Raw genomic sequence first — 27,496 nt, forward strand, 5'->3', positions numbered from 1 at the left:
ATGGACCCAAAGTGCACTGTTTATTTACATTGAGCTTCACTCTTGGTGTTGCACACTCTGTGGGTGTGGTGGTGGTTTAGTCTGGTCATAATTCGTGTCTGACTCTTTGCGATCCCATGGACTGTAGCCCACCAGGCTCCTCTGTCCATCGGTATAAACTTACAATGACACATAGCCACCATTAAAGAGTAGTTTCTCTACCCAAAAAACACAGAATATTTTTAGAATATTTGAGCAATATTTGAACAATTTTTTTGTTTGTTTGAAGAGTTCATATAAAAATCTTGACTTCCGGGGCCTGGTGGTCCAGTGGTTAAAACTCTGTGCTTCCACTGCAAGCGGCATGGATTCAGTCCCTGACTGGGGAACTAAGATCACACGTGCTGCACAGCCAAAATACATAAATAAGTAAATAGTAAAAAAAAAAAAACACCTTAAAAAATCTTAATTTCTTAGTGAATTCCTATATGAAAAAATAGATAAACATATACCTACATGACACGTGGTTATATGAAAAATATAGATAATGTCATAGAAAGATACGTGACATATAACATGTAGTATTTGCTTTGCTTGAGCTAGTGGAGACTCAGTTAGCACTGGGCCCCATTCGAGCCTGGCCGCGGTGGACGGGCTGGCCCTTTAGGTGGGCTTGTGCCCTGGTTCACCGTGGAGCCAGCGCAGCGTCTGTGCTTGGGCTTGACTTGGTCCCTCAGTCCGCCACCCGACCAGCTTCTCTAGGCGTTAGTGAGTGTGGTCCCTTCATGAAGAGCGGGCGCTGCAGCTCTCAGGACCCCAGAGGGATCCCATCTTGCTTTGGGATGTGGGATTTAAGATGTCTTTGTAGGAAGGGATGCATTTATTTCTGGGGAGGTGGGACTTGGGGAAAAGGAGAAGACATTGCCATACGCCTTAACCCCTCCCCCTCCACCCTTCCAGCCAGATCAAGTCCCCTCTGCGCCCCCCGGTGTCTATCCAGTGGGCTGGGGGGTTCCGAGCTGTGCCTGCAGGAGCCCACATATGTTGAGCTTTCAGAAGGTAATGTGAGCGAGCTTGTGGCCCAGCGGGAGATACAATTACAAAGACAGCGTGGGAAGTCAGACTCGAAGCTGTTCCTACATGTTCCCATAGCAAGAGCGGTCGTTTGAAAGTTTCTTTATTTTAATGTAAAATTTCAAACATTAAAAAAAAAAAGTAGATTCACATAATAAATCCCCGTTTACCCATCACCCAGATTCAATGATTGTTAACTCAGGGCCAATCTTGTTTCATTTATATCCCACTTGCTTCTCTTCTTTTTTATTTCTTACAAAACTCCAGACATCTCATCTCTTCCTCTATAAGATTTCAGTGTGCATCTCTGAAAGACAAGTACTCTTAAAGCCGTAATATCATAATTCACCTAAGAAGTCACAGCAGTTCCTTAATATCGTGAAATATTAATGCAGCATCTTTGGCAGAAGTGGTGTTTTCAGAGATGATGGGTCCTGCATATTGGAAGGCCTGGTGGATGGTCTCAGGAGGCAGAGGCCTCACTGGTCCAGGCGATAGGCAACAGAGGCTGGAGGCGAGGATGGGGTAGAGAGAAAGGGATACAGTGGGGAGGGAAGAGAGTGGCCAGGGTGACGGTGGGGGGGCGGGGGCGGACAGATGACAGGCAAAGCTGGGATAGGTTAGGCCCATGATTGAGGGTGCTTGGGCCTCTAGAAAATCTGACCCAGGAAAGACCCCACAACTCGGCCTGCAGATTGTCCCTTAGCTAATCACAGACCTTTCCTGCTGGAAAAAAAGAACAAGGAACATATGTTGCTGGGAGGGGTGTGAAGCTGGGGGTGGGGGAGTCTTATTTTAATGTGTCAGTGAGTCATTGTTCCAAGCACTCCATGGAGCCTCTTTCTGCTCAGATGGAAAGAGGAGGGATGCCTTGGGGTGACAGTGTCCCCTAATGTGTGGGGGGCGCTCAGCTGACCCCATAGCAGGAGGTAGAACAGGGCGCCCTGAGATGTATTTTCCCCCAGATGGCTGCTCCCAGGCGACGTGGTGCCTCTTCTCAGAGCTGGAGGCCGAGCAGAGCGAGCCAGGCCTTTATGTAATGTTTGCTCACGTGGCATTTTTTACCTTGTGCTTTTCTTTATTTTTTGCTACACCAAGCAGATCCAGTTTTATTATGGAAAACTGTGTGGCAGCAGTATGAAGAAGAGCTTTAGAAGTTTCACCTGTAGGCCTGCCGTCTTATCACGTGTCTCGGTTTCCTCCGGTTCCCCTGAGTCTTTGCCTGGAGGCGCTCACATGGCGTCAGGCTCTCGTGAGAGGCAGGGGCCACGGGAGAAGGGCTGTGGGCAGTATGGGCTCTGTGGCTTCCGTTTGATGGAGAGAAACTGACATCAGGGAGTCAGAGCAGGGAGCGATCCCACGTGGCAGTCATCGTGGCCTCTGGGAAGAAGGCAGCGTGTCCCATACGTGTCTCGTGTGGGCGTGCACAGCACAGCAGTTTTTTTTGGTGGCATCCCCTCCCCTGAGCTGTGGAGCCTCCAAGGGCAAGGATAGGTCCCAGGTGTCTCTGAATCCCCAACCCCTGGTCCATAGGTCAGCACATAGATTGCAGCTCAGTACACGAGGGTTGTCACGTGCATCAGACGAAGGAACACTGGGGCACAGCCAGGGAAATGGCCATGGCTCCCAGGAAGCATAGGAGGACATCCCAGTGGGTGTGTGTGGACGAGGCCCAGAGGAACATGCCATGATGTGATACAGAGACGGCACAATGTACGGGGCTCAGGCAGAGTTGAACTTTTAGTCCGCTCTTCATATATGAATCACCCTTCCGAGTAGCCAAGCGATTGGTGTGGGGCGGTGTCTGTCTCTCCAGTATTCAAGCTAATGGGTCCAGAAGGAGTGCTCGAACATTACCACGTGTGGGCTCCTATGCGCTTACGGATCTAGCAGAGATCACCAGTGACTGCTCACATCGCCAGACGCCAAGGCCTCCAGATAGAAGCACACAGCATGCTTGAGAAGTTCCTGCCCATCAAGCCTAAATGTGCTCAAACCTCTAGATACAATTTCTAGTTCTCAGGAAGTGCTGGGCGCAGAGGAGCGGGGTAAACAATAAAGGGATGTGATGAGCACATCCAGATGGTAAATTTACAAGACCAGTGAGCTCCTTTCTCCCACAGATAAATTGCAGGATATGGAGAGATGAAAAGAGCTTCTGGCTCAAAGGATGCTCGAGAGACATGACTGACTGCAGCGTAGGGACCTTAACTGCATCTAGCAAACACACTGTAGAAAGTTTTTTTGGAGACAATTAGAGAAATAATGATACTAGAAAATTTTTAAAAATTTAAGTGTGTTGATGGGATTGTTATTCTTTTATTTTCTTCTAGAGATGCAATACACACTGAAGTGTTTACAGATGAAATAATAGCATATGTGAGTTTTGCTTCCAAATAATCGGGGTGGGTAGGTATAGATGGGACAAGATTGGCTCCATCATAAATGATCCTGGGGTCCAGGTAGATCATGGGTTTGATTACATTATCCTGTATTTTCATATGGGTTTGAAAAGTTTCCATGATAAAAGCCAAAAAGAGAAAGTGTAGCAGGTTACTATGGAAACCAGTTTTTAATCTCCGATATGAGTTCACCTCACCATCAGTAACAGACGTGTCAGAATTGAAGACAAGAGAAACGTCACGAATTGGTTTCCCAGGGGAGGGAGGGGGCAGAGGACCGAGGGAGAGGCCCCGCTGCAGGAAAAGCCCCTGACACCTCCGGTCTCCCCCTGGAAGTGAGCCGGGTTAGACCAGGGCCAGGCGTTTACACCCTTTGGTGATGGGGCTGCCTGGGGAGGGGCATGGGCCCCCCCTGGAGGGCTGCTGGGGGGCCGCTGGACAACACGGCAGCTCCTGATGCAGTGCGGCCACACGAGGGTCTGAGCCTCACAGTGCCCACCATGAGTAGGGTGTGTCACGGTAACACCAAAGCATTTAAGACTGGGATGTGAGCCTCCTGGAACTTACCAAATAAAGATTCAGTGATACTTGAAAAGTCTAATTTGGGGGCTCATTTGAGTTACAGTTTGTTATTGCTTAGTCGTTAAGTCACGTCTGATTCTTTTTGTGACCCCGTGGACTGACCCATCACTGACTCAATGGATGTGAGTTTGAGTAAACTCCAGGAGTTGGTGATGGACAGGAAGGCCTGGCGTGCTGCAGTCCATGGGGTCACAGAGTTGGACGTGACTGAGCGACTGAACTGAACTGAACTGAACTGAATGGACTGTAGCCCACTAGGCTCCTCTGTCCATGGGATTCTCCAAGAAAGAATACTGGAGTGGGAAGCCATTCTCTTCTCCAGGGGATCTTCCCAACCCAGGCATCAAACCCAGATCTCCCACATTGGCAGGTGGATTCTTTACCACTGAGCCACTTGGGAAGCCCTAAGTTACAATGATTCATGGTTTATTTTAGTATGGAAAAGAAATTAGAAAAATAAATATGAAAGTAGGCATTTGTGGACTCCAGAACCAAGATGGGAGGAGATGTCATAAGAAAACCATAGTTGTCTTGTGTCTGAGATAATGCCTGTTATGTGCGTGGCTTTTTTTTAGGGGGTGGGGAGGGATTAAATGTGTGCATTTGCAAGATTAACAAATCTTCAAAATGTGTGAAGAGTTGACACGGTCCACCCTATTTAGTTGTGCTGAACGGTAACACAGCCCTAATTTTCAGAGTGTGCTTCTGGTGGTCTGTTTAATAAAAACTGAGGAAAAGCTCTGTCCCAGAGAGTTGAAAGCATGGTGTTCACGGATGGAGCGACTCAAACCATGTCACTTGCCTTTTCAAAGGAATACATAAACCCTAAGCTGTGCCAAGATACTTTTATTTACTCGTTTATTTTTTGGCTGCACTGTGTGACATGCAGGATCTTATTTCCTCCACGAGGGGATTGAACCCACATCCTCTGTATCTTAACCACTGGACCACCAAGATGCTTTTAAAATTGAGCTATTTTCTGATTTTCGGTGGCAGCTGGCAATCATTCAGGACAGTGAATGAAATTAAGGGCACCACACAGGGTCTGAGGAGAAACAAAGAGAAAAGCGTGTTTCAGAGATGAGGGCCACAGAGCAGCCTTCGGCTCGTCGTGGCTGACGCTGGTCCTTGCTCGGGCTCTGAGCAGAACCGCCTGTGTGTGTGTTTCCTCCTCTCAGGTGCCTGGGAGAGCAGCAGGCAGCGGCACACGGGGTCAAGAGCTCCGCCCTGCCGGCCGAGAGTGGCGGTGTAGCCATGACTCCCACCTACGTGGACAGCCCGCGAAAGGTAAAGGAGCCCCTCGGATGGGCAGGGGGCCAGCCTGTGCACTCAGGGCCTCGCCGTGGAAGGTAGCAGACAGCCCTCGGAGCCAGAACCAAGTGTGCTGAGGAGTTGGTGAACCCTTGGTAGCATCACTGTGTTGACGGCGGGACTTGTAAGGAAGCTGACTACCTGAGGAAAGCAGGTGTATTAGTCAGGTTAATTGGGTCAGTCAAGCCTGAAGGTCTGGCTTGAGCTGTGACGCTGGCCTCTGGTTTCCCTTCAGCTCCATCCTCAGCCCTCCCTGGTGAGGGTAAGAAGGGATGGGGGTGGGTGGGCAGGGGGAGGATAGAAAACGGCTGAAGCAGATTCCAGGAGAGCTCCCTCTTTGGTGAACGAAACGCCCATCAGTCAGCATAGACTCCTGAGAAGTAGTCAGACGGGAGTGTCCTGGGAGACAGAAACCAAAACCTGGGACTTTGGCCCCTGCACAGGATTGGCGAGTACAGCAGAGGGGCTGAAAACTCCACAGGGCAGGCTTGTCCTGCCTTCGAAGACCAATAGGTACAACTCTGTCAGCTCCTTCTCCCCAGAAATTCAGAACCTGAGATCGTTCTCATGTGGCCGCACGTTCCCTCATCTGGTTTCTCTCACTCAGAGACTAAGCAGATTCAGTAGGTTTTTTTATTTTTCAACACTGTGGCCAACTTATATATCCATCTGCCTATTTATTTATTTTTCTACCACATCATGAAGATTTCCCCATCTCATTATTTCTCCAAAGCATGATTAAAAAAAAAAATCACTATATAATATTTCATCATGTGACTAGACCTTTATTGGTTTAAAACAACATGTATGTGGTTTCTGATTTTTAAAAAGTTTTTGGTAAGTATTCCGTAAGGTTTTTATAATTATTCTGCAGTGTATCACAATTTCAAATAATGCTGCAACAGCCTTGCACATAACTATTTGATCACATCTGATTATTTCTTCAGGATAAGTTCCTAGAATTAGATGACTAGGATGGAGGGATTGAAATCTTGAGAAAAGTAGCAGCCAAGGCTGCAGGCAACTTGGGGAATTCATAGACCTGAGACGGCAAACCTTAAGAAATATTTTAGTCTTTGTGGGCTGAGAGGCAGGACCCAGGTTATCGTGTGGACTCTTCCTCCACCATTTAAAATTTGAAAAGCTCGCAACTCACAGACTGGAACAGCCAGGGGACCAGATTTTTTTGTAGGCTGTTCTGCAAGCCCAGCTCTGAGACAGTGGCTCTGGGTCCAGTCCCCAGTGGAGTCTGTGCGTCAGGAACGACCGTCAGTGAAGGAAGTCTTTTCGTCTGTCTTCAGGTGCCTCATGTCAGCATCTCCACTTCTGTGTGCTCTGGCAGAGGAGGGGTGCAAACAGAGCACGGGACACACAAGTGCCTGTGCTGTCCCCAGGACTAGAAGCTGTGTGGGGACCGAACTGAGAAGTGAGAGCTTACAGAACCACAAGGATTAGGGTTAACACATGCCAGTGACCAAATGGGAGACTGTTGTCCACAGCACTCCCCTTATCATCTGGCTAGACAGTGAAGTCCACACAGGTGGCCATGGGTCTGCCAGGTGTAGATTTCCAAGTGGTCCAGGGGAGGCAGAGGGGTCAGGAGACGGCCCCCACTGTCTCCAGGGAGACTCCTACATGTCAGGACGTGTGGAGGGTACCGGCATCCGCGTTTCCGCCGCTCGTTACTGGAGCTTGTTGTGGCTGGTGGGCCAGGATAGCAGTCCTGGTAAAACAGACAGTGAAATGCTTCAGTGATTCTCCTTTTAGAATTAAAGAAAAGTTGTAGGCAAGCAGAGACCTTCAGTATATGAAGTGCTACTTCCAAATTTCAGTGATGACATAAAAAGTGCAAAGATTTTGAAGAGACAAGAGGATATGTCTTGACCTTAAGAAGGAAGGAGGGAGGGAGGTGTGATCGGAAAAGTTCTCTCTGCCGTTTATGTTTCAAGTCCACGGCAACCTGAACCCTGCAGGGATGGCGGGGAGGCCACTCCAGGAGCTCCTCCTGGTGAGCACACACGTGTCTGACACTATAAATGTTTCAGCAGCTTCGTGGTGTCGTTACACAACCAGTAGAGGAGAAGGTACTGCTGCTTCTGTGTCCCTGGTTCGCTTGGAAAATTTAGCAAGAACTTTTCCTGCATTGAATCCTTTTCTCCCATCTGCTGCTGTGTTTAGTAATAGGTGGAAGCACAAGCTTCAGGTGTCCACATATCACCCAGAAGCCTGGGGGTCTCCCCACCAGGCCAGGACCCTGCCACCAGTCCTGCCCTGTGCCCCCCCACACACAAGCTGCCCTGCGGCCTTCCCGTCCCCTCGGCATGGGTCTGAAGGACGTTCAGAGCAGGCGTCCGAGCTTGGCTCTGATGAGACCTGAGGTGCTTGGACACACCTTCCCCCAGGTGCTGCACCTACATGGCTGGGATGCTGTGCCTGGAAAGGTGTGGGTTTCTGCTAACGCTTTGCATCTGGATATCTTCCTCCTGGGTGGATGGGTCTCTCTTTCTCTCTCTCTCTCTCTCTCTTTCCCTTTCCCCTCATGTGCCCTTCTTTCTCTCCTTCCCTCCTTGTTTTTTTTTTTTTTTTCTTTTGTCCCTTCCTCCTCCTGCAATGGGTCACCGCTGGGCCACGTGCCATCTTCCACCCCCTTGCACCTGCCGCCGCTTCCTGCCGCTCTGACCTCAGGACGGGGCCTTCTTTATGGAGTTTGTCCGCAGCCCGCGCACAGCATCATCCGCCTTTTACCCGCAGGTCAGTCCAACCCCAGGGCCCTGCAGCCCATGCATGCCTGTCTGTCAGCTGAAGCCTTGATCTGGCCTTCAGCTTGGTTCTGAAAACACCTGGAATTGGGCTGAAGCCGAGTTTGAGGGGCAGTTGAAATTGAATTTGATCTTGGAGATGCAGTACCTTCTGTTGGTGGCGACCAAGGGGTATCAGTGTCCCCGTCTTTGCCCACGTGGTTGCCACTGACTCAGTCACATGGTAGTATCTTCCCCTTTAGGTGTTTTTGTCCATATGATGTAGCAACCTGACTTAAAGGTTGAACTCTTATTTTTTTTCCTGGTAAGTGTCATAAGGACAGGGGAAGTTTTATCTTTTTTAACTTGTTATTTTATATTGATTAACCATGTAATCATACAAACACTAGTCTGGCCCACCATCTGCTTTGTCAATAAAGTTTTATCGAAACACAGCCACACCCCTTCATTCACATCATTGATGGTTGCTTTTGTGCTTTTTCATGCAGAGTTGAGCAGTTTCAACAGGCCTTATAGCCCAAAAAGCCTAAAATAATTACCATCTGGTCCTTGACAGAAGATATTTGCCAACTTCTGATTTAGAAGATAACTCTTTAACCATATCCTGGTGTGGGCTGGTGGTGGGGTTCTGACTCAGGAGTGGTAGACAAGAGATAACCCACAGAGAGGCCCAGAAGGGGCACCTGTGCCAGAGAGCTGGGTCTGGTCCCCTCCATTAGCTTCTAACTTAGTTTCATGGCGTGAAACCTCTTCCTAAGTCTTGCTGGTTGAGGGCAGATGGTGGTTGGTAATTGCAAGCTGCCTCTTGCTGCGTTTCTTTGTGTATTTATGCGGCTGGCAAAGTCTATGTGGTCCTTTTTTTTTTTTTGGCAATTTATTGAGCCTGATGTAGAAGAGCACACTGGTTCTTTCAGAACCATGGATGACTTTGTCTCCCAGGGGACCTTTGGTAATACCTGGAGGCATTTTTGTCACAGCTGGAGCGGAGGGAGATGATAAGGGGGTCGTGGCTAGGGTCTGGTGAGCAGAAGCCAGGGATGCTGCTGAGCGCCCACAGTGCACCCGGCAGTCCCCACAACAAAGGCTTCATGGGTGCTCAGGCACTCTTGCGACCCCAAGGCTGTAGCCCGCCAGGCTCCTCTGTTCATGGGATTCTTCAGGCAAGAATACCGGAGTGGGTTGCCATTTCTTCCTTCAAGGGATCTTTCCGACTCAGGAATTAAACCTGTGTCTCCTGCATTACAGGTGGGTTCTCTACAGCTGAGCCAGCTGGGAAGTTCCCACAACAAAAGCTTATCTGACCCCTAATGGCAGCAGTACCGTGGTTGAGATGCTCTGTTTTATTTAGGAGTGATATTTTTTTTATTGTCTAATAGAGTATCTGATACTATTCTTCTGGAAGTACTCGAGAACCCTGTGTGAGAGAGGCCAGGCATCTTGTATCTTGCCAGAAGCGCTCTTGAAGGCTTGCCATTCTCTCCAGATGTCCGTTGTCCCGTGCAGCCTCTCTAGGTGGGCAGGTCATCGTCCTGCCCGTCAGGCTGTTTAGAGGGAATGAGACAGAAAACCATGACATGAAGCAACACGTGCCAGCCCCAGGCGAGGGTCTGAGACTGAAAGTAGAGAAGGAGATTTCTGTTTGGGGACCAGAGTGAGTCAGGGAGCGTTTCACTAAGGGAGCAGCACTTGGAACACAGCGTTCGTAGCCCGCATTGGTGGGCAAGGGCGTCCCGGCAGGGCACACAGACAGGATTGAACACCAGGGTTGACTCTGCTGGAAATGCAGCCGTGGGTGTGGGGGGGTGTGTGCGGAAGCCCCCAGTTCTGCGAGTCGGGTCTCAGTCCGATAGCTTGTGGGGAGACTGGAAAGATATCAGGGTAACGGAGTGATGGGGTTAGAATTGTCCTTTAGGAGGGTGAAGCTGGAGCGCTCGCAGGTAGGGTGTGTGTGGGGTGGGGTCAGTGGGAGCCAGGTGGTTCATGGGCACATCTGGTGGGCTCTGGGAGTCAGCGGAGGGGAGGCCACAGGACGAGGCCTCTCCTTAGGGGTGAAGCGGGAGAAGGGAGCTTCAGGTGTGCCTGACGTGTGAACCTGGATAAACAAGAAGACTGACCGCACCCGGGACGGACGTGGGCGAGGAGGATAGGGCTGGGGGGCAGAGCTGCTTGTCTCCGTGCTGTCTCCCTCCTCCCAGCCCTGGGGGACGACACCAGCTTCTTCACTCCTCCTCTGGGGGTTTTCTTTAGTGTAAACCTTGTGGTTTGAGTCAGGTGCTGGTCTGGGGGGTTCACTGTGCACAGTGGCCTCCCATGGCCTCCGTTTGGGGTGCATGAACTCCCCTTACTCTGATGGCAGGGGGTGCATGCCTGGTGGGGGGTGGTCCCTGGATGCTTTAGCTCGGTCCCTGGATGCTTTAGCTCTTCCCCCAGGGACCAGCAGGGACTGGGAAGGAGAGGGACAGGAAGGACCGTACATGTGAACAGCCTGAAAGGTTTTTGGGTTTTGGCATTAACTTTTAAATCTCCTGCAGGTGTCTCTGGACCAGACGGCCGCCCCGGTGCTGGACGGCAGCAGCTTGGGGGTGAGCACAGGCCAGTCCGTGGACAGGGGCAACAGCCAGACCTTCGGGAACTCGCAGAGCTTGGGGGAACAGGGCTTCCCCTCCGCAAACTCCAGCGATAGCGGGTGAGACTCAGGATGAGATTCAGGATGAGACTTGTGCTCCTGGGCGGTGGGGATGCTCTGACCTCAGAGGCCGCAGAGGCCGGGGGTCTGGATCTCGGGCCGGAGTTCTAACTCGGCTACGAGTTATGTCTGGGAGCCCAGACCAGTCAGTCCTCACCGGCACCTTCCGACGGGGCTGGTGGTCCGTGCCCTGCCCTCCTCACAGGCTCCTGTAGAGACACCACATCAGGTGCTGTGCGGGATCTGGGCTCGTCTGGCCTCTAGTGTCTCTAGGCCCACGTGCCCACCAAGCCCGGTGGACGCTTCAGCTCCGGGGCACAGGAAAGGCATGCACGTTTCTGCTTCCTTGTCGCTCACGAGGGTAGAACAGCAGGTTCTCTTCTGCTTTTGGAAGAGGAACTGGGAATGTCTAGGCTGGAGAAGGCCGGGACCTACACGAGTCAGAACGCCTGGCTGAATTACAGAGAACGTACTCCATCTCACGGCAGAGAACCCCAGGCAGCTGGTCCTGCCTCAGGGAACCAAGCTCTGCCGCTGATGATGTTCACACGACGGGGTGGCCTCTGTCCAAATGCTTGTCACAGGGACTCAGGCATTGGAAGGAAGTTCACTTCCAGGGTCTTTCTTTAAAGGCTCCTTTAACCCCTGAGGTTCTGAAATGCTCTGGTGGGTCCTGGACCCACCAAGTAGGAAGAGGAGACCAAGACAGGGGCACCCAGGGAGGGGGTGGAGGTTAAGGAGCTTCCGGATAAGCCCCAGGTTTGGTGTGACCCGTGCCTGTGTGTCCTGTGCCCAGGGACCTGGGTTCAGTTGCTGAGTATTCAGCATCTTTATGATCCGTCATATCGTCAAGGAAGAGCTCGCGCAGCAGGTGATGGATAGCTCTGGGCACTGGGAGCAGGCAGATGGGATTCAAATGTGGACCCTTGATGCCTCCTGGCTCTTTGACCTCCACCAGTTCTTTTTTTTGGCCGTACCATGTGGCATGTGGGATCTCGGTTCCCCAACCAGGGATTGAACCTGTGCCTCATACATTGAAAGCTCGGAGTCTTAACTACTGGACTGCCAGGGAAGTCCCCTTCACCAGCATCTTTCACGTCTCCAAGTTCAAAAGGGTGGCTGTTACTGTTGTGTTTAGTATCTTTGACTGCTTTGGACTTGGTGGGTGTCAGTCCTTGCTCAGTATTTTACACACGTTAACCTCTCAGCAACCCTGGAGGACAGGAACAGTGTCCCTCCCAGCTTATAGATGGGGAAACTGAAGCCAAGCGAAACCAGAGGCCCTCCCACTGGTGGTGATGACCATGGGATTCTGGCCCCCGTGCTCTGACCACAGTACCTGGTGCTTCTGTGCGTGCTGAGTTGCTCAGTCGTGTCCAATTCTGTGACCCCCTGGACTGTAGCCCACCAGGCTCTCCTCTATCCATGGGGATTCTCCAGGCAAGAATACTGGAGTGGGTTGCCATGCCCTCCTCCAAGGGATCTTCCCAGCCCAGGGATCGAACCCTCGTCTCCTGCAGCTCCCACACTGCAGGCAGATTCTTTACCACTGAGGCACCAGGGAAGAAGGATGTGGTGTGTGGGAGGCCCAGAGCTTCCCTCCAGGGAAATATCTTGGAAGTGGTTGGGCCTGACATAGATTATTCAAAGGGGAGATGCTTGTTAAAGGAAGCAAGTTAGGACACAAAACCACTTTGAATTCTTTTTTTTTTTTTAATAAATTTGTTTAATTGGAGGATAACTATCTGTAACTGCTTTACAGTGTCGTGTTGGTCTCTGCCCTGCAGCCACGTGAGGCATCATAGGTGTACCCAGGTCCCCTCCCTCCTGAAGCTCCCTCCCATCCCACCCCTCTAGATTGTCTCAGAGCACCGGGTTGAGCCTTCTGTGTGACGGAGCACCTGCCCTTTAGCTAACTAAATATCTCACATGTGGTACTGTGTATATTTCAGTGCTACTGTCTCAATTCATCCCCCCCTCTTCTGCCCTCGCTGGGTCTGTAAGTCTGTTCTGTAGATCTGAGTCTCTGTTTCTGCCCCACAAATAGGTTTATCAGATCAGCCCAACCAGCCCAGCTTGAGGGCAGCCATGATGTCGTATATAGTCCCTGGGGGACACGGGGACCCAAGGATGGGGTTTAAATACATATCTATACACACACACACACACACACACACACACACTTATTTGGAAAGGGCTTCCCTTGTGGCTCAGATGGAAAAGAATCTGCCTGCGGTGTTTAATCCCTGGGTTGGGAAGATCTCCTGGAGAAGGAAATGGCAACCCACTCCAGTATTCCTGCCTGGAGAATTCCATGGACATAGGAGCTTGGTGGGCTACAGTAAATGGGGTCGTAAAGAGTTGGACATGACTGAGCGACTAACACACACACACACGCTTTGGAAGCAGGATAGCCCCGCTGAGATATCCCCAGGATGTAGCTGTCCATACTTTGCTTCAGTGTCTTCAGTGTCCAGATCATCCTGGCTTCCTTCTCTTTTTGCAGCGCTCAGCAACTGGCGGCCAGCTCTCTGACATCTTCCTCCACCCTGGTGGAGATCCTGGAGGCCATGAAGCACCCCTCGTAAGTGGCTGAATGCAGGGGGTCAGAGGATCCCATGGCATGAGCCAGGGTGCCGCTCAGGCAGTGGGGTTTGGTGGGTTTATACCTGACTCCTCAACAGCTGTGTGGCCTTGGCCAAGTTACGTGACCTCTCTGAGCCCTGTTACCTTGTTTGTAAAGCGGGACTACAGTGGTTGAGTCACAGGTATTCTGAAGGCCAGGTCTTCCCCTCCCGCTTCTCCTTTCCCCCGTCACACCTTCTTATCCCGCCACAGGGATTTCTCTGGGTCTGGGAAGAGTGGGGAGAGATTGCACTGTGAGAGTCCTCACTTCAGTGGGGGAATCTCTTCTTTTTTTACCTTCTCTCTCTCTTTGTTGCCTCCTTGGAACTCAGGACAGGTGTCCAGCTGCTCCCTGAGCAGAAGGGCCTGTCGCCGAGCTGCTTCATCAGCGCGGAGGTGGTGCACTGGCTGGTGAACAACGTGGAGGGGGTACAGACGCAGGCCATGGCCATCGACATCATGCAGGTGAGACCACGGGGCGGAGAGGGGCCATGGCCATTGACATCATGCAGGTGACACCACGGGGCGGGGAGGGGCCATGGCCATCGAAGACATGCAGGTGAGACCACGGGGCGGGGAGGGGCCATGGCCATCAACATCATGCAGGTGAGGCCACGGGGCGGGGAGGGGCCGACCGATGCCTCACGGGCCCATCTTGCTTTGAAAGGCACTTCTATACCTGACTTAAACGTTAGGCAGGATCTGCCATGTGCACTGAGGTGTTTTGGGCAGAATCTATACTTCTGACCCTCGGAGGGGAGTCCCTGTGAAAAGTGCCCAGGCAAAGCCTTCTCTCTGCCTCAGCGCCTTCCTGGCTCCCTGCTCTTCCCAGAGCGCCGGGAACAGCCGAGTGTGGTCTGTCTGCATCTCATTCATCCTCTGCCCTGACCGGGCCCCTTGAGAACAGGGCAGCTCCGACCATGTGTTTCCACGACACCAGTGCCCGAGTATTGCTTGGCATGTGGTAGGCACTGAGGCAGCCCTTGCTGAATTTAATGACATCGTTCGGAACTGGGATTAAACTCGAGAAGTGGGCAAGGGAAAGGTCAGTGCACACCGTCCTGTCCACACAGAGGCCCCCATGGAGAATCAGTGACGTTTGACCGATATGTGTCCATATAATGAAATTATTAAAAACATACATGAGAATTATATTACACTAACCATTTATTTCTGGATAGAGAAGAAGGGAGTGAGACATGGGAGAATCCATAGAGATTTTAAAGTTTTGTTTAGTTTTCTTTGGCTACGCTGCATGGCTTGCGGGATCTTAAACAAAAATCTCTTTAAGTCTGGAGAAGGCAATGGCACCCCACTCCAGTACTCCTGCCTGGAAAATCCCATGGACGGAGGAGCCTGGTAGGCTGCAGTCCATGGGGTCGCTGAGGGTCAGACACGACTGAGCGACTTCACTTTCCCTTTTCACTTTCATGCATTGGAGAAGGAAATGGCAACCCACTCCAGTGTTCTTGCCTGGGGAATCCCAGGGACGGGGGAGCCTGGTGGGCTGCCGTCTATGGGGTCGCACAGAGTCGGACACGACTGAAGTGACTTAGCAGTGTAGCAGCAGCAAAAAGTTAAATTAGTCGAAGGTGGCTGATGGTATGACCTGGGTTTTCTTTGTACTTGTCTGTGTGTTTGAAATATCTAATGACACTGTGTTATGCGTTTGCATTTTATAATGTAATCTGTATCAGGCACAGCGTTTAACACAGTGCATCCGATATAGCTGGTGGCGAGGAGAGTGGGGTCTGAGGGGTTCCCCTGCAGGAATTTCAGAGTTTTGCTGACTTTCCTCCTAGAAAATGCTGGAAGAGCAGCTCATCACACACGCCTCTGGTGAAGCCTGGCGGACCTTCATCTACGGCTTCTATTTCTACAAGATTGTGATGGACAGAGATCCTGAGCGAGGTGAGGCTGACTATTGCCTACGAAGCAGGTATTTCCTGGCAATGCGCCCCCTCCAGCTATAGGGCTTCTCAGGCTCCTTGGGTGATGCTGTCCCCTTGGTTGATGGACATGTCAACCTCGCTGAGCATCTGTACTTACTTGAGCAACACTGGAGGATAAAATAGTTTTTTAATTGAAATAGAGGTCATGTAACATGAAACTAACCATTTTATTTATTTTTGCCTTTTTTTTTTGGTCATGCCACGTGGCTTGTGGTGTCTTGGTTCCCCGATCAAGGGTTAAACCTAGGACCACCACTGTGAAAGTGCCTAACCACTGGACCACTGGGAAGTTCCCCCAAACTAAGCATTTTAAAGGGGACAGTTCAGTGGCACATAGGGCTCACAGTGTCGAGTAGCCACTACCTCTGTCTACTTCCATGACCTTTTCATCACCCTGAAGGGAAACCCCATTCTCATGGGTGCTCCCTCCCAAACTCTGCCTCACCCAGGCCCTGGCCACCAGTCAGCTGTCTGTCTCTAAAGGCTGGCCTGTTCTGGACATTTCTACCCAAGTGGCCTCACGGCCTCCGCGGCCTTTCATGGCTGGCTTCTTAGCGCCGTGTTTTCAGATTCACTGCGTCAGGCGTGAATCGGTGAGAACACAGGCACCCGTGCTGAGGGCCCCCCTACCGCCCTCCGCAGTGGCTGTGCAGCAGCCCACCACCTGGCACACGACGGCAGTGGACGACTTCGCCAGCTTCCAGCGCAAGTGGTTCGAGGTGGCCTTCGTGGCAGAGGAGCTCCTGCACTCAGAGATCCCCGCCTTCCTGCTGCCCTGGCTGCCCAGCCGGCCAGCCTCCTACGCCAGCAGGCACAGCTCCTTCAGCCGCAGCTTCGGGGGCCGCAGCCAGGCTGCCGCGCTCTTGGGTAGGTGCTTGGGCCGGTGGGGCCCGGGGAGTGCTGGCGCGTAGCCAGCCAGAAGGGCGATGCCGTGGGAACCAGGGTTAGGGCCGCCGTGGCTGTCATGCTGTGACTGTCAATGCTGTGGGTTCCTGTGCAGCTTCCACCGGCTGAGTGGAGCACGCGCATTACTGTCCCAGCCAACCAACGGGGCTCAGCAGTTGTCAGATCAGGGCCCGGTGCTAGTCCTGCATGGACCAGACAGACAGTGTGGTCACTTTTCCCAGGGGGTGGGGGTCAGGACACAGCGGGTGTGAGCGACTATTCTCTGCTGGTTTAACCCCTGCCAGAGGCTGTCCCCACACCAGAGCATCTCAGGACCTCAGAAGAGGAAGGGGTCTCAGGGGTGGTCCATTCCAGGCACTCACTCTGAGCATGGACCTCCCGTCTGTCCTCCCCACTAAATGTGCTTACCTTGGGGCATGCACCCCAGGACCCTTCCCTAAGGTGGGGTGAATACATGCTTATTCAGTGGTGGTGACCTGATTATGAGAACCAGACTGATGAGTTGAGATATGAGTTCTAGGCAAAGTGTCATGAGATTCCAACAGGCAGGTTGGAGCAACCCCGAAAAGCCCCCAGGAGGAGGGGAACAAACATAACACAGGCCAGACTCCAGTGAAATTCCTCTTTCTACCTGGTCAGCCTGGAAGTGCCCGGCTAACTCGAGTTCTTGCCTGGCTGGTGGAATGGAAACCTTGCTGGTTTCCAGATTGTCGGAGTCACTCAGAGCCAGCATGGCCAGTGCCCTGTGTGAGAGGTAGGGGCAGGGCACCACCCATCACCAAGGCCCCCCCCAGGGCATGGGCGCCGGGCCCCGTGTGTTGCACTTACTCCTTTGTTAGGGTTTCTGCTTCTGGGAGAAGTGTTATCATTTTGGTTCTTGACAGTTTCTTCAGGAACACCCTGGGCATCAGGGGTTCGATAATTCTGGAACCAGGCGGAATCTTTCATGTGTGCATGTTTTCTGGGAAAACACTCTTACTATTTCAGGAGCTCGCATGATTGTTAGAGTGGGCTGCTGCCCATGGAGAAATGCCACTGGATTCGAGGGGGAGAGAGGAAACGGGGCTGATCTCAGTTTATAGAAGCCCCGGGTCCGGCCTCACCCAGAAAGACAGCGCGGAGCCCTGGCTTTTGTTTACTTCTGAGCCAGCTTCAGGCCTTTGGTCAGGAACTCTACGTCTGACCCGTCTCTAAAACACCCATCTTGGTTGAGAAGGATTTGTGAGCAGGAGCCCAGATCAGATGAGCTACTTTGGTGCTGACCTGGCATCAGTGGGCAGCACCCAGTCACTGGGACAGGGCATTGCATATATATGCTCATTCATCTCTGACTCTTTGCAACACCATGGACTGTGACCCACTAGGCTCCTCTGTCCGTGGGGATTCTCCAGTCAAGAATATTGAAGTGGGTTGCCATTTTCTTCTCCAGAGGGGTCTCCCCAACGCAGGGATCGAACCTGTGTCTCCAGCATTGAGGAGGGTTCTTTACCACTAGGGCCACTTGGGAAGCCTGGGATAGAGCGTTAGATTTCAGTAAGAGTTTCCATTTCTTGAGAAAAGATTATAGAACTATTGCCTTCCTGGGTTGAAACCAAAAAGCAACACCCCCTCCTCACTCTGGTCTAGGCTGCTTGGTCTCTGGAATCGGAAGCTCTGGGGCTCAGCCTGGCTGAGGTTCTGACTCTGATCTTGGCCAGGGCAGTTCCCCTCCATGGGCTGCTGTTTCCTCATCTGTAGATCCGGGGCTGGATTAGATTAGAGGAGGCAAGCTATGAACAAACAGGCCTATTTGTTCATTTGTTTGTTTTAGAATAACTTTGGTTTTAGAGCACTTTTAGGTTCACAGCAAAATTGAGCAGAAAGTACAGAGCTTCTGTATACTCCCTGCCCGCCCCTGCCTCCCCTGCCATCGACATATCCCACTGAAGTGGGATGTTTGTTACAGTCAATGACCCTACACCAGCACATCATTATCAACCAGGTCCATGGTTTCCCTTCAAGTCTGCTCTGGGTGTTCTGCCTTTTATGGGTTTAGACAAATGTGTAACAACATGTACTCACCATTATGGGGCTTCCCGGGTCGCGCTAGTGGTGAAGAACCCTGCTTCCAATGCAGGAGACATAGGAGATGCGGGTTATGTCCTCGAGTCAGGAAGAGCCCCTGGAGGAGGGCAGGGCAACTCAGTGTTCGTGCCTGGAGGATCCCATGGACAGAGGAACCTAGCGGGCTATAGTCCACGGTCCAAAGGGTCGCAAAGAGTTGGACGTGACCAAAGCAACTTAGCACAGCGCAGCAGCACTCACCATTATAGTATCACACAGAGTAGTCTCACTGCCCTAAAAATCTACCTGTTTTTGTAAATAAAGTTTTATTGGAACACAGTGTGCTCATTCATTTAGGTAATGTCTGGCTGCTTTTGCACTCTTAACAGCAGCATTGAGTAGTGAGAACAGAGACTTTATAGCTGCACAACCTAAAATACTTGCTACCTGGACCTTCATAGCAAACATTTTCCGAGCCCTGGACTAGACGATCTCCAGGAAGCGTCTCGACCCTGCGGTTTCAGGTCGATGTGCTCGGCTGTTTGCTGCTCCTCACCCTCTGCCTTCCTTTCCCTCCCTGGGCGCCCCCCGCCTGCACGTGGACATAGCCGCCACTGTCCCGGAGCAGAGGACCGTGACCCTGGACGTGGACGTGAACAACCGCACAGACCGGCTGGAGTGGTGCAGCTGTTACTACCATGGCAACTTCTCTCTGAACGCGGCCTTCGAGATCAAGCTGCACTGGATGGCTGTGACCGCCGCCGTGCTCTTTGAGATGGTGAGCCCCCTGTGTGTGGTTGGGCCTGTGTAGGGACTCTCATCCCTTAAACAACTGTTTTCAGTTCAGGCTCCTGTTACCTTCACCTGGACCGTTGCAATAGCCTCTCTCAAAAAATTAAACACCGTGAAAAACTCAAACAGTCGGAAAAGGTGTAGATCAGGGGGTGTCTGAGCCCTGGGGCTCCTGACATGTAGGACGGGTTGTTCTGTCAGGAGTAGGGGGCCTGGCCTGTGCGCTGTAGGATGTAGAGACCAACAGCATCCTTGGTCTCTGCCCACAGTGGCTCCCCTTCCTGTGCCAACCAAAAATGTCTCCAGATTTTGCTAGTGTCCCCGGGGAGGGGGGCATTGCCCCAGTTGAGAATCCCTGGTGTAGAGCAAAAAGGAACGCTCTCTCCCACCCTCCCCTGTTCTTTGGAACTTCCATCTGCTGCCCTGACACTTTCCGGGTACCGTGGAGACATTCTGTGCAGGTAGAGGCCCTGTCACTTTTTTTTTTTAACAGATAATTTTCTGAGAATTTCCTGTCACCTATGTATCTTCTGTATAAATAAGTCGGCCTCTTTTTTTTTTTAATTGGCTTTGCCTCATTTTGGGGGGAAGGTTTTTTAAAATAACGTTGTTTCTTAAAACAACGTTAACATATGTGGGATTTCCCTGGCAAGTCCAGTGGTTAAGACTCGGTACTTCCACTGCAGGGGGGCTCGGGTTTGATCCCTGGTCTGGAAAGCTAAGATTCTGCCATGCTGCTTGGTATAGGAAAAAAAAAAGTTGTGCATAACAGGAAACTCTGTGTTTCTGTGCTTCCCACCAGGTCCAAGGTTGGCATCGCAAGGCCACCTCCTGTGGCTTTTTGTTGGTGCCGGTTTTGGAGGGGCCCTTTGCTCTGCCCAGTTACCTGTACGGCGACCCGCTCCGAGCCCAGCTGTTCATCCCACTCAACGTCAGCTGCCTGCTCAAGGAGGGCAGCGAGCACCTGTTTGACAGTAAGAGACACCCGCCTCCCGAGGGCTGTCACCTGCACAGAGCCCGCCCCCTGCCCCACCCGCCGGGGTTGCCTCCCGAGGCGCCAGGAGGGAGCTCAGCTTTTCGTGGGTGGTGAAAAGAAGGGGCTTCTGGCGAGGGACCAGCATTTAATCCTGGTTTCTTCACTTAGTGGCTGGCCAGCCCTGGACAAGTCACCTAATGTCTCTGAGCCTCAGATGGCCTTGTTTCTCAAATGACTCTGGCCAGAGCTGCCTTGCCAGCTCAGGGAGACCCTCGTGCGGCCGGGGTAGCATGGTGGGTAGGAGGGGCACTGCTGTTTGGGCTCTCCCGTGCCCTCCTCTCTCCACTCCAGCCTGACTGGCGTGGGTGGCAGGAAGCTGAGCTGCACGGGAGGCTTGCACCTGCTGTTCCACGCTGCAGGGCTGGAGAGGGGAGGCTCCGAAAGCAGAGCGGGACATGGTGCGCTGTGTGCACGGCTGAGGCGCCTCAGTACCCGGAGGGCTCCAGTCCCACAGCACAGGAAGGCAGAGCAGGAGGACGAGGGGCCCCTGGTCCCAGCCCTCCCCCAGAACGGAGCCCACGGGGCCAGCCTCACCCGCCTGACTCCAGGGGCAGGTGTGCACAGATCGAGGGGTGAGCTGCGTTCACACGGCACGGACTTTTCACCACCAAGCACACTGCAGTGAGCATATTCTTAGTTCCTGCAAAGCGTCCCATAAGCTCACAGGTGACCTTTTTATAAGGAAAAGCTGGAGTCACTGCTGGTGATCCAAGCCCTTTAGCTTCCTAGGTGTAGAAATGATCATTGTGGAAGAAGAAACCTTTGAGGCAAAGGAGGTGCTTTTCCCTGAGTTCTCGTGAGTCTGTGGCGTACTTGGTGGCAGAGAACCGTTCTCCCCCACCCTCATGCCGGGGTGCAAAGAACTTTTGTTCTGAAGGTACATCTGTATGTTTTTTACATCTTGGAAGACACTTTTGTACAGACAGCATTTTAAGCAGTAGTTGGGGATCCAGGCGAGCTGCATGACCCCTGGAGGCCATAGATCCCGTGATCCTTAGAGTTTATGACTTCCCCCCACCCCCCACGCTCTTGTTTCCTCCTGTGGTATGGCTGCAGAGGGACCGTCTTCTGCACTCCTGAAATGCCAGATGATTATATCCGTGTCTGATGACTTTAAGCCAGGCACTGCCTCCTACTGCTGTTGTTAATGTGTTGCGGAGAAGGCGAGATCTTCACCCGCACCATCCAAAGACTCTTCTGGGGTCTCCCACCTTTGCTGTAACTGGGCAGGAGTGCTCACAGGGCTGGCCCCGGATGAGCTGATGGTTCTCCCTGCCAGTTGTAACCCAGTCTGCAAGACCAGCATCCTCTGTTGGTTGCCATGGTTACAACGGAAAGAAAGGCATCCTAGTTGAAAGGAATAAGGACTTGAATCTGAAAATCGATTTTCTTGCTTCTGTGCCATCTCTGCTCCTGTCCTCTCCCCTTCTGATAAGGAATTCAACATCTTAAAAACATGACAAGAACGTGCTGTGTCTTGTTTTTACCAATTAAAGCCAAGGTCTTTTTTTTTCTTTCTTTGGTTACCCAGAATCCTCACATCTATCATACATATAAAATTCCAAAGAAGGAAAGAGCAGTCAAGCCCCTGCAGGCGCCCCTGGCCTCTGGGACACCGTCTTGAGCGGTTGCTGCTCTTGCGCTCAGCATGCGACCCTAAGAGCAGCCCCAGCCCATGGCCTCGGCCGTGTGACAACTGCCTCAGCCCTGCCACCTCCTTGCCCTGCTCCTCTCACGCCAGCCAGGCCGCAGCATGAAGTCGGCGGTGGGGGCGGGCACCCGTTTACCCCACGCCACTCCCCTCCCCGGCTGATCACTTTTCCAAAAACCATTTTTATATTGATTTGCTTCAGTTTCCCCACCCCTAAACTGGAAGATTGGTAAATCGTTTTTCTCTCCTTGGAAGCAAATAGCATGCACTTAAAGCTTGTCCTTTGCTTGGATTTAATATCCTGCTCCTTTATGCTTTTGGCATAGACTTCATTAGAATGAGTCTCATAGCAAGTTCTGGCAGCTCACGCGGGTCACTGAGGACTTGTGTTCCTCCCCTCTCTAGACCTTGATGGAGCTTGGGGGCTGTCATTCTCTTTAGGACGTCCCTCCTTGGGGTGGAGGCCAGTCCTTCTGAAAGCTGGTGGTGTGGAAAAGCAGAGCTCGGGCTCAAGGTGGGAGAATTGCCAAGAGTAGTAAGGGATCACAGAGGCTGGACCCAGGGATGATTGCAAACCTTGGAATAGCAACTCAGTGTTTATTCTTTTTTTCCTTTCAGGCTTTGAACCAGAAACATACTGGGACCGAATGCACCTTTTCCAGGAAGCCATTGCACACAGGTTTGTTCCTAGCAAGAAGGAAGCATGGGGAGGCCTCGGTGTTTGTCTCAAACAATGAAGCTAGTCCATTCCCTTTCCTGGGAGACAGAGCCAGTCCACCAAGAACAGATTTACTGCGTATCTCCGACGGGTCCCTCTGCTGCGGTTCCAGAGATGAGCACTTCCTGTCCAGTTCCTGGAGCTGAGGGGTTTTTTAGGCCTGATTCCCTCTCATTCGTGTTGGTGGGAGAGCAGAGAGCTGTCTCCTCAGCCTCCACCCAGAGCCAAACTTGCCAGGAGATGAAAACCTGTAGAATTTTTCAGGAGCCCTTTGACCCATGTTGAGAAGACAATGAACACTTAAAAAGCAATAGATACATTCAGTGGCTACTTACTGATATCTACTATGTGTACCAAGGAAGGCCTGTCCTAGGCTCAGGCCAGTCCAGCTCTGTCTCCAGAATGTCACTAGCTCAGTGTCTGGTGGCTGCCTTGTGTTAACCATAGAAAATCAAAGCCTCCTGTGCTGCTTTTAGGGTCATATCACCTTATTTAGGTGCCTTCAGCTGTCCCAGCCCCACCGTGCACACACACACCCCTACCATGCACACAGACACCCACCGTGCACACACCACTGTGCATACCCACACCCACCATGCACACGCACACACTGTACACACACACTCACACCCTGTACACATACGCACACCATGCACACAGACCTCACTGTGCACACCCCTTCCACTATGCATACACACCCCCACATACCATGAACACACATCCCCACTGTGCACACACATCCCCACTGTGCACACACATCCCCACTGTGCACACACATACCTACTGTACATGCACATACCTACTGTGCATGCACACACTCTCACTGTACATGTGCACACATGCACACAGATACCCACACACCATGTGTACACATCCCACCGTGCACACACATCCCACTGTGCACACACACACCGTGCACACACACACACCATGCACACAGACACCATGCTTACTCCCACCGTGCACACACACACCCACCGTGTACACACACACACACACCTACTGTACACACACCCCATCATGCACAAACACACCCCCACTGTACACACACTCCACAACCACAAGATGAAGTCCAGACTGTTCAGCCTCTTCCACCCAAACTGGCCCAGGCCTGCCTTAGATCTTCCTCTGCCCTTGTCTTTGATGCCTGGTAAAGGATGTGAAATAAGTGCCAAGGACCTGACTTCCTCCCCTCAGGAGGAGGGTGTACGATTCGGGGCAGTCGAGTGAAGAGGTCAGTGGGAAAGGACTTTGATGCAAGGAGCATACAGGCCTGGTTCACCTCTGCCCCGCCCACCCCTCCACCAAGCATCCGGCCGAGGAGTCATGAGCTACTCTGCCTTCGTGTTCTCCTGGGTTGTTGGCGGGGTTCCCTGACATTCCTGTCACCCAGTGAGCCTCCAGGAGATGGTGGTTACTGTTAGGAAGACCCCCGCCGAGTTTGTCAGCAGGTCGTGCTGATCCATGCTGAGCAGATAGCCTTGATGGGAAAGTTGAGAGGAGGAAGCGCGAACTCCGGCGCTGTGCCCACAGGTGCTAGAACCGGCTCATGGTGATGAGCTCACGGTGCAAGCAGCCGAGGGTTTAATCTACACATCCGACTTCACATGTCCTTCAGCAAAGAGTTATCAGGTGCCTGTGTGAAACCGGGAGCTTCTGCCGAGGATGCAACACAGCACCTCCCCAGAGCTCAGTCCAGAGAGGAGACAGGACTATGCCTGCTTTAGTGCTGCCTCCTCACAGCTCTTGTTACATAAACCCCTCAACTCAGGGCAGGGGCCGCACTCGCCAGCACGTCCTCCACAGCACTTAGCAGGCAGAGCTGTGATGAATGCGCTTCGTGGAAATAGAACAACCAGGCACAGAACCTGCCATGGATGGAAAACAGCCCCTCCTGCCTGTTTCCAGAACAGTGAGGCAGGGCCCCATGTGTTTCTCGCCTTAAGGAAAATGGCTCCAGTTGCGGCATTTCTCAATGTGAAGCCTTTATTGAGAAACACTGCACTTAGAGCAGGAGCCCAGACAGGAAGGGGAGTGAGGCCGGGCAACTCAGTGGAGTGAAGACAAGGGCCTGCCCCGGGGAGCTGAGGGTCTCGGGGGTGGGGTGGTGGAGGGGAGAGGGAGGCAGGGCCAGTGTGATGGAGGGGGGTGGCTGGGGGGATGAAGGCTGGAGGAAGGAGGGCCAGGCAGGTGAGGGGCTCTCAGCTCCTCAGAGGGGAAAAGGTGGGCGCGGCGGAGGGTGGGAAGCGGTGAGGATGGAGAGGAGCAGCAGGGACGTTCCAATGGGAGACTTTCCAGGTCCCCTGTCCCAGGCCGGGCCACCTGAGGGTCGTGTCAGCCACACTCGGCCCAGGAGGTCCTCAGCAGCGTGTCTCCCTGACCTTCCTTTAGGTTTGGGTTTGTTCAAGATAAGTATTCTGCGTCCGCTTTCAACTTCCCAGCCGAGAACAAGCCCCAGTACATCCATGTCACAGGTGAGGCGCCCCGGGCGCGGCGTGTAGGGTGGGGTAGGATGGTGTGCACGGGCTGGCCCGGGGTCCCCTGCCTGCCTCCGTCCTGGCGGCACCGCCACCCGGCCCTGTCCCTGCAGGGACAGTGTTCCTGCAGCTGCCCTACTCCAAGCGCAAGTTCTCGGGGCAGCCGCGGCGGCGCCGCAACTCCACCAGCTCCGCCAGCCAGACCCTGTTCTGCGAGGAGCGCGTGGGCTACAACTGGGCCTACAACACCATGCTCACCAAGACCTGGCGCTCCAGCGCCACCGGCGACGAGAGGTTCGCTGACCGGCTGCTGAAGGACTTCACAGACTTCTGTGGCAACCGCGACAGCCGGCTGGTGGCCTTCTGGGCCAGCTGCCTGGAGAAGATGCACGCCAGTGCCCCGTGACAGGCCGGGGGCTGGGGCTGGCGTCCCCCTGCCCGTGAGACTCGTAGGCGGGACAGTTGGGCAGGCTCGGGGGGGTGGGGGCTGTGGGGGTGCCTGTCCCCCACCAGCGTCCATCCTCTTCCCGGAGGGAAGCTGCAGGAGCCGCTGTGCCCCAGGAGCAGGCTTGAGGGCGGCCCTGTGAACATCCGCAGTCTGTCAGAGCGGGATCTGCCACTTCCCGCACAGGAGGAGTGCTCACAGGATGTATAATTTTGTGAAATAATGTACCATAAGCTCATACCGCTGTATATACCTGTACAGAGCAGAAGCAGGAATAAAGTGCCCCGGGCAGCATCTCAGTCCCCAGCCTGGTCCCCGGCGGCAGCTACCCCATCCTGGGCCGGGTGGTCATGCTCCGTCGCTGGGGCCCTGGAGGCTGATGACATGGCCGTGGATGCTGGGGAGGACTCCAGAATCCACCTGGGGCGTGTGGCTATGAGTTTGCTGAAAGTCATCTCTGAGCTGAGAAGGGAAAGAAGGGCCTCCTGGCTCCTGCCCATTGGGAACAGGGTGGTGGTCCGAGGCTGGGAGTTCTGGAGACGTTTCCCAGCTCTGTGATTGCACCGGGGGCAGGGGGTGCACACAGGCCCCCTATACACCTGGGCAGCCCCCGTCAGCCTCCCGGATATAGAAATGAGCCTGGGGTGAAGAACCGCATGGGGGTGGGATGTGGAAAATGTGGCAGGGAAAGAAATGCATCCCGTTACTGAAGCATCAAGAATTCAGGCAGTGGGGCTTCAGAGCAGAAGGGGCCGCCTTAGTCCCAGCCGTGGTTCCTCAAGGCTCCTGTGCCCAGGAGCGCCTTAAATTGCAGGCTCCACAGCCTCCCTTGGAGATTCTGATTTGGGGGCTCTGGACTCTGCACTGTAAGTGATGCTCAAGTGACCCAGCTCTCGATGGTCCATTTGAGAAGCCCTGCCCCCAGACCCCTCCTGTGGGCTTCTTCCCACTTTCCTCACCTGCAGCCCCAACCCACCTGGAAATCTGGCTCTCAGACCAAAGCAGAGCAAAGGTCGCACCCCAGAAGGCAGAGGACTCGGGAGCAGGGTGAATGACAAGTGACGGCTGCATGGCAGTAGGGGCAGATGGAGAGCCACAAGGACTGCCCAGGGTATGGGACCCCAAAGGCACAGGACCCCCCCCCAAAGGCTGGGCCAACACTGCCAAGTTCTACATCAGAGAGGCACAGAAGCCCGTCTCCATTCGTAGGAAAGTGAAGTGAAAGTCTGTCAGTCACGTCTGACTCCTCTGACCCCCCATGGACTGTAGCCCACCAGGCTCTTCTGTCCACGGAATTCTCCAGGCAAAAGAACACTGGAGTGGGTTGCCATTCCCTTCTCTGCCAGATCTTTCTGACCCAGGGATGGAACCCAGGTCTCCTGCATTACAGGCAGATTCTTTACTGTCTGAGCCACCAGGGAAGCCCGTTTGTTGGAAGAGACCCATTAAAACAAGATGGAAGGTTCAGGTTCTACAAGAAACAAGCACACGATACACATCTGAGACACCGAGGCGCTGCTCACGTGCAGGGAGTCGGGGAGAAGACAGCAGAGACCGGTTAAAGGCCTCTTTGGTTACCTGGAAGACCTGAGATGTGTGAAATGATAGTGGCACCATTTCTTGTGCGTTCCTGTGTTCTGGACAGTGTAGCACACTTGCCACGCCTGTCCATCTTGTAATCTTAACCGCTGTCATGACCAGATGAGGGTGGGAGGCCACACACCCAGGCCGTACAGCCGACCGTGGCTGGAATCAGGTCTGTGGGACCCCAGAGCCCAGCCAGGCCCTGTCCACTGCCCTGCGCCCCTCCCCTCCCGGGGAGCTAGGACAGGCAGGCGTCAGCCACCGTTCCATCCTGGGGGCCCTCTGTGCCAGCTGACTTTTCCGCCGAGGTGCAGTGTGGCTCTGGTGGGAAGTGGGCAGGGCCTTTCCTCTCCCCCAGGCTCCCCCGCTCTGGCCTGAAGCCCCTGACGTCAGCCTGCAAGCGCTCTAGGCAGCCCCTGCCTTCAGGCTGGCCCCAGGCCTGGCCTGGAATGTGCGGGCGCGGAGAACTCAGTG

At 53.2% G+C, this 27,496-nt stretch overlaps 1 protein-coding gene across 6 annotated transcripts in view; it reads left to right on the forward strand.

Annotated features, from left to right (window-relative positions):
• Positions 1 to 25,732, forward strand: part of DEPDC5 (DEP domain containing 5, GATOR1 subcomplex subunit) — a 73,064-nt gene extending 47,332 nt beyond the window's left edge. For 3 of the 6 annotated variants that reach the window (XM_055549761.1, XM_055549760.1, XM_055549764.1), the window contains 12 exons: positions 5,216 to 5,324; positions 8,034 to 8,099; positions 10,639 to 10,793; positions 13,300 to 13,377; positions 13,751 to 13,883; positions 15,221 to 15,329; positions 16,013 to 16,237; positions 18,928 to 19,097; positions 19,914 to 20,085; positions 22,417 to 22,477; positions 24,908 to 24,990; positions 25,107 to 25,732. In XM_055549761.1, the coding sequence (XP_055405736.1) occupies positions 5,216 to 5,324; positions 8,034 to 8,099; positions 10,639 to 10,793; positions 13,300 to 13,377; positions 13,751 to 13,883; positions 15,221 to 15,329; positions 16,013 to 16,237; positions 18,928 to 19,097; positions 19,914 to 20,085; positions 22,417 to 22,477; positions 24,908 to 24,990; positions 25,107 to 25,399 (1,654 nt within the window). In that variant the 3' untranslated portion in view covers positions 25,400 to 25,732. Of the gene's footprint in view, positions 1 to 939; positions 1,328 to 5,215; positions 5,325 to 8,033; positions 8,100 to 10,638; positions 10,794 to 13,299; positions 13,378 to 13,750; positions 13,884 to 15,220; positions 15,330 to 16,012; positions 16,238 to 18,927; positions 19,098 to 19,913; positions 20,086 to 22,416; positions 22,478 to 24,907; positions 24,991 to 25,106 lie in introns of those variants that run through there. The other 3 variants (XM_055549765.1, XM_055549766.1, XM_055549767.1) reach the window with 2 other exon arrangements.
• The last annotated feature ends 1,764 nt before the right edge of the window (positions 25,733 to 27,496 follow it).

Source organism: Bubalus kerabau, chromosome 16 (genome assembly GCF_029407905.1).
Source record: "Bubalus kerabau isolate K-KA32 ecotype Philippines breed swamp buffalo chromosome 16, PCC_UOA_SB_1v2, whole genome shotgun sequence".
NCBI lineage: Eukaryota > Metazoa > Chordata > Mammalia > Artiodactyla > Bovidae > Bubalus > Bubalus kerabau.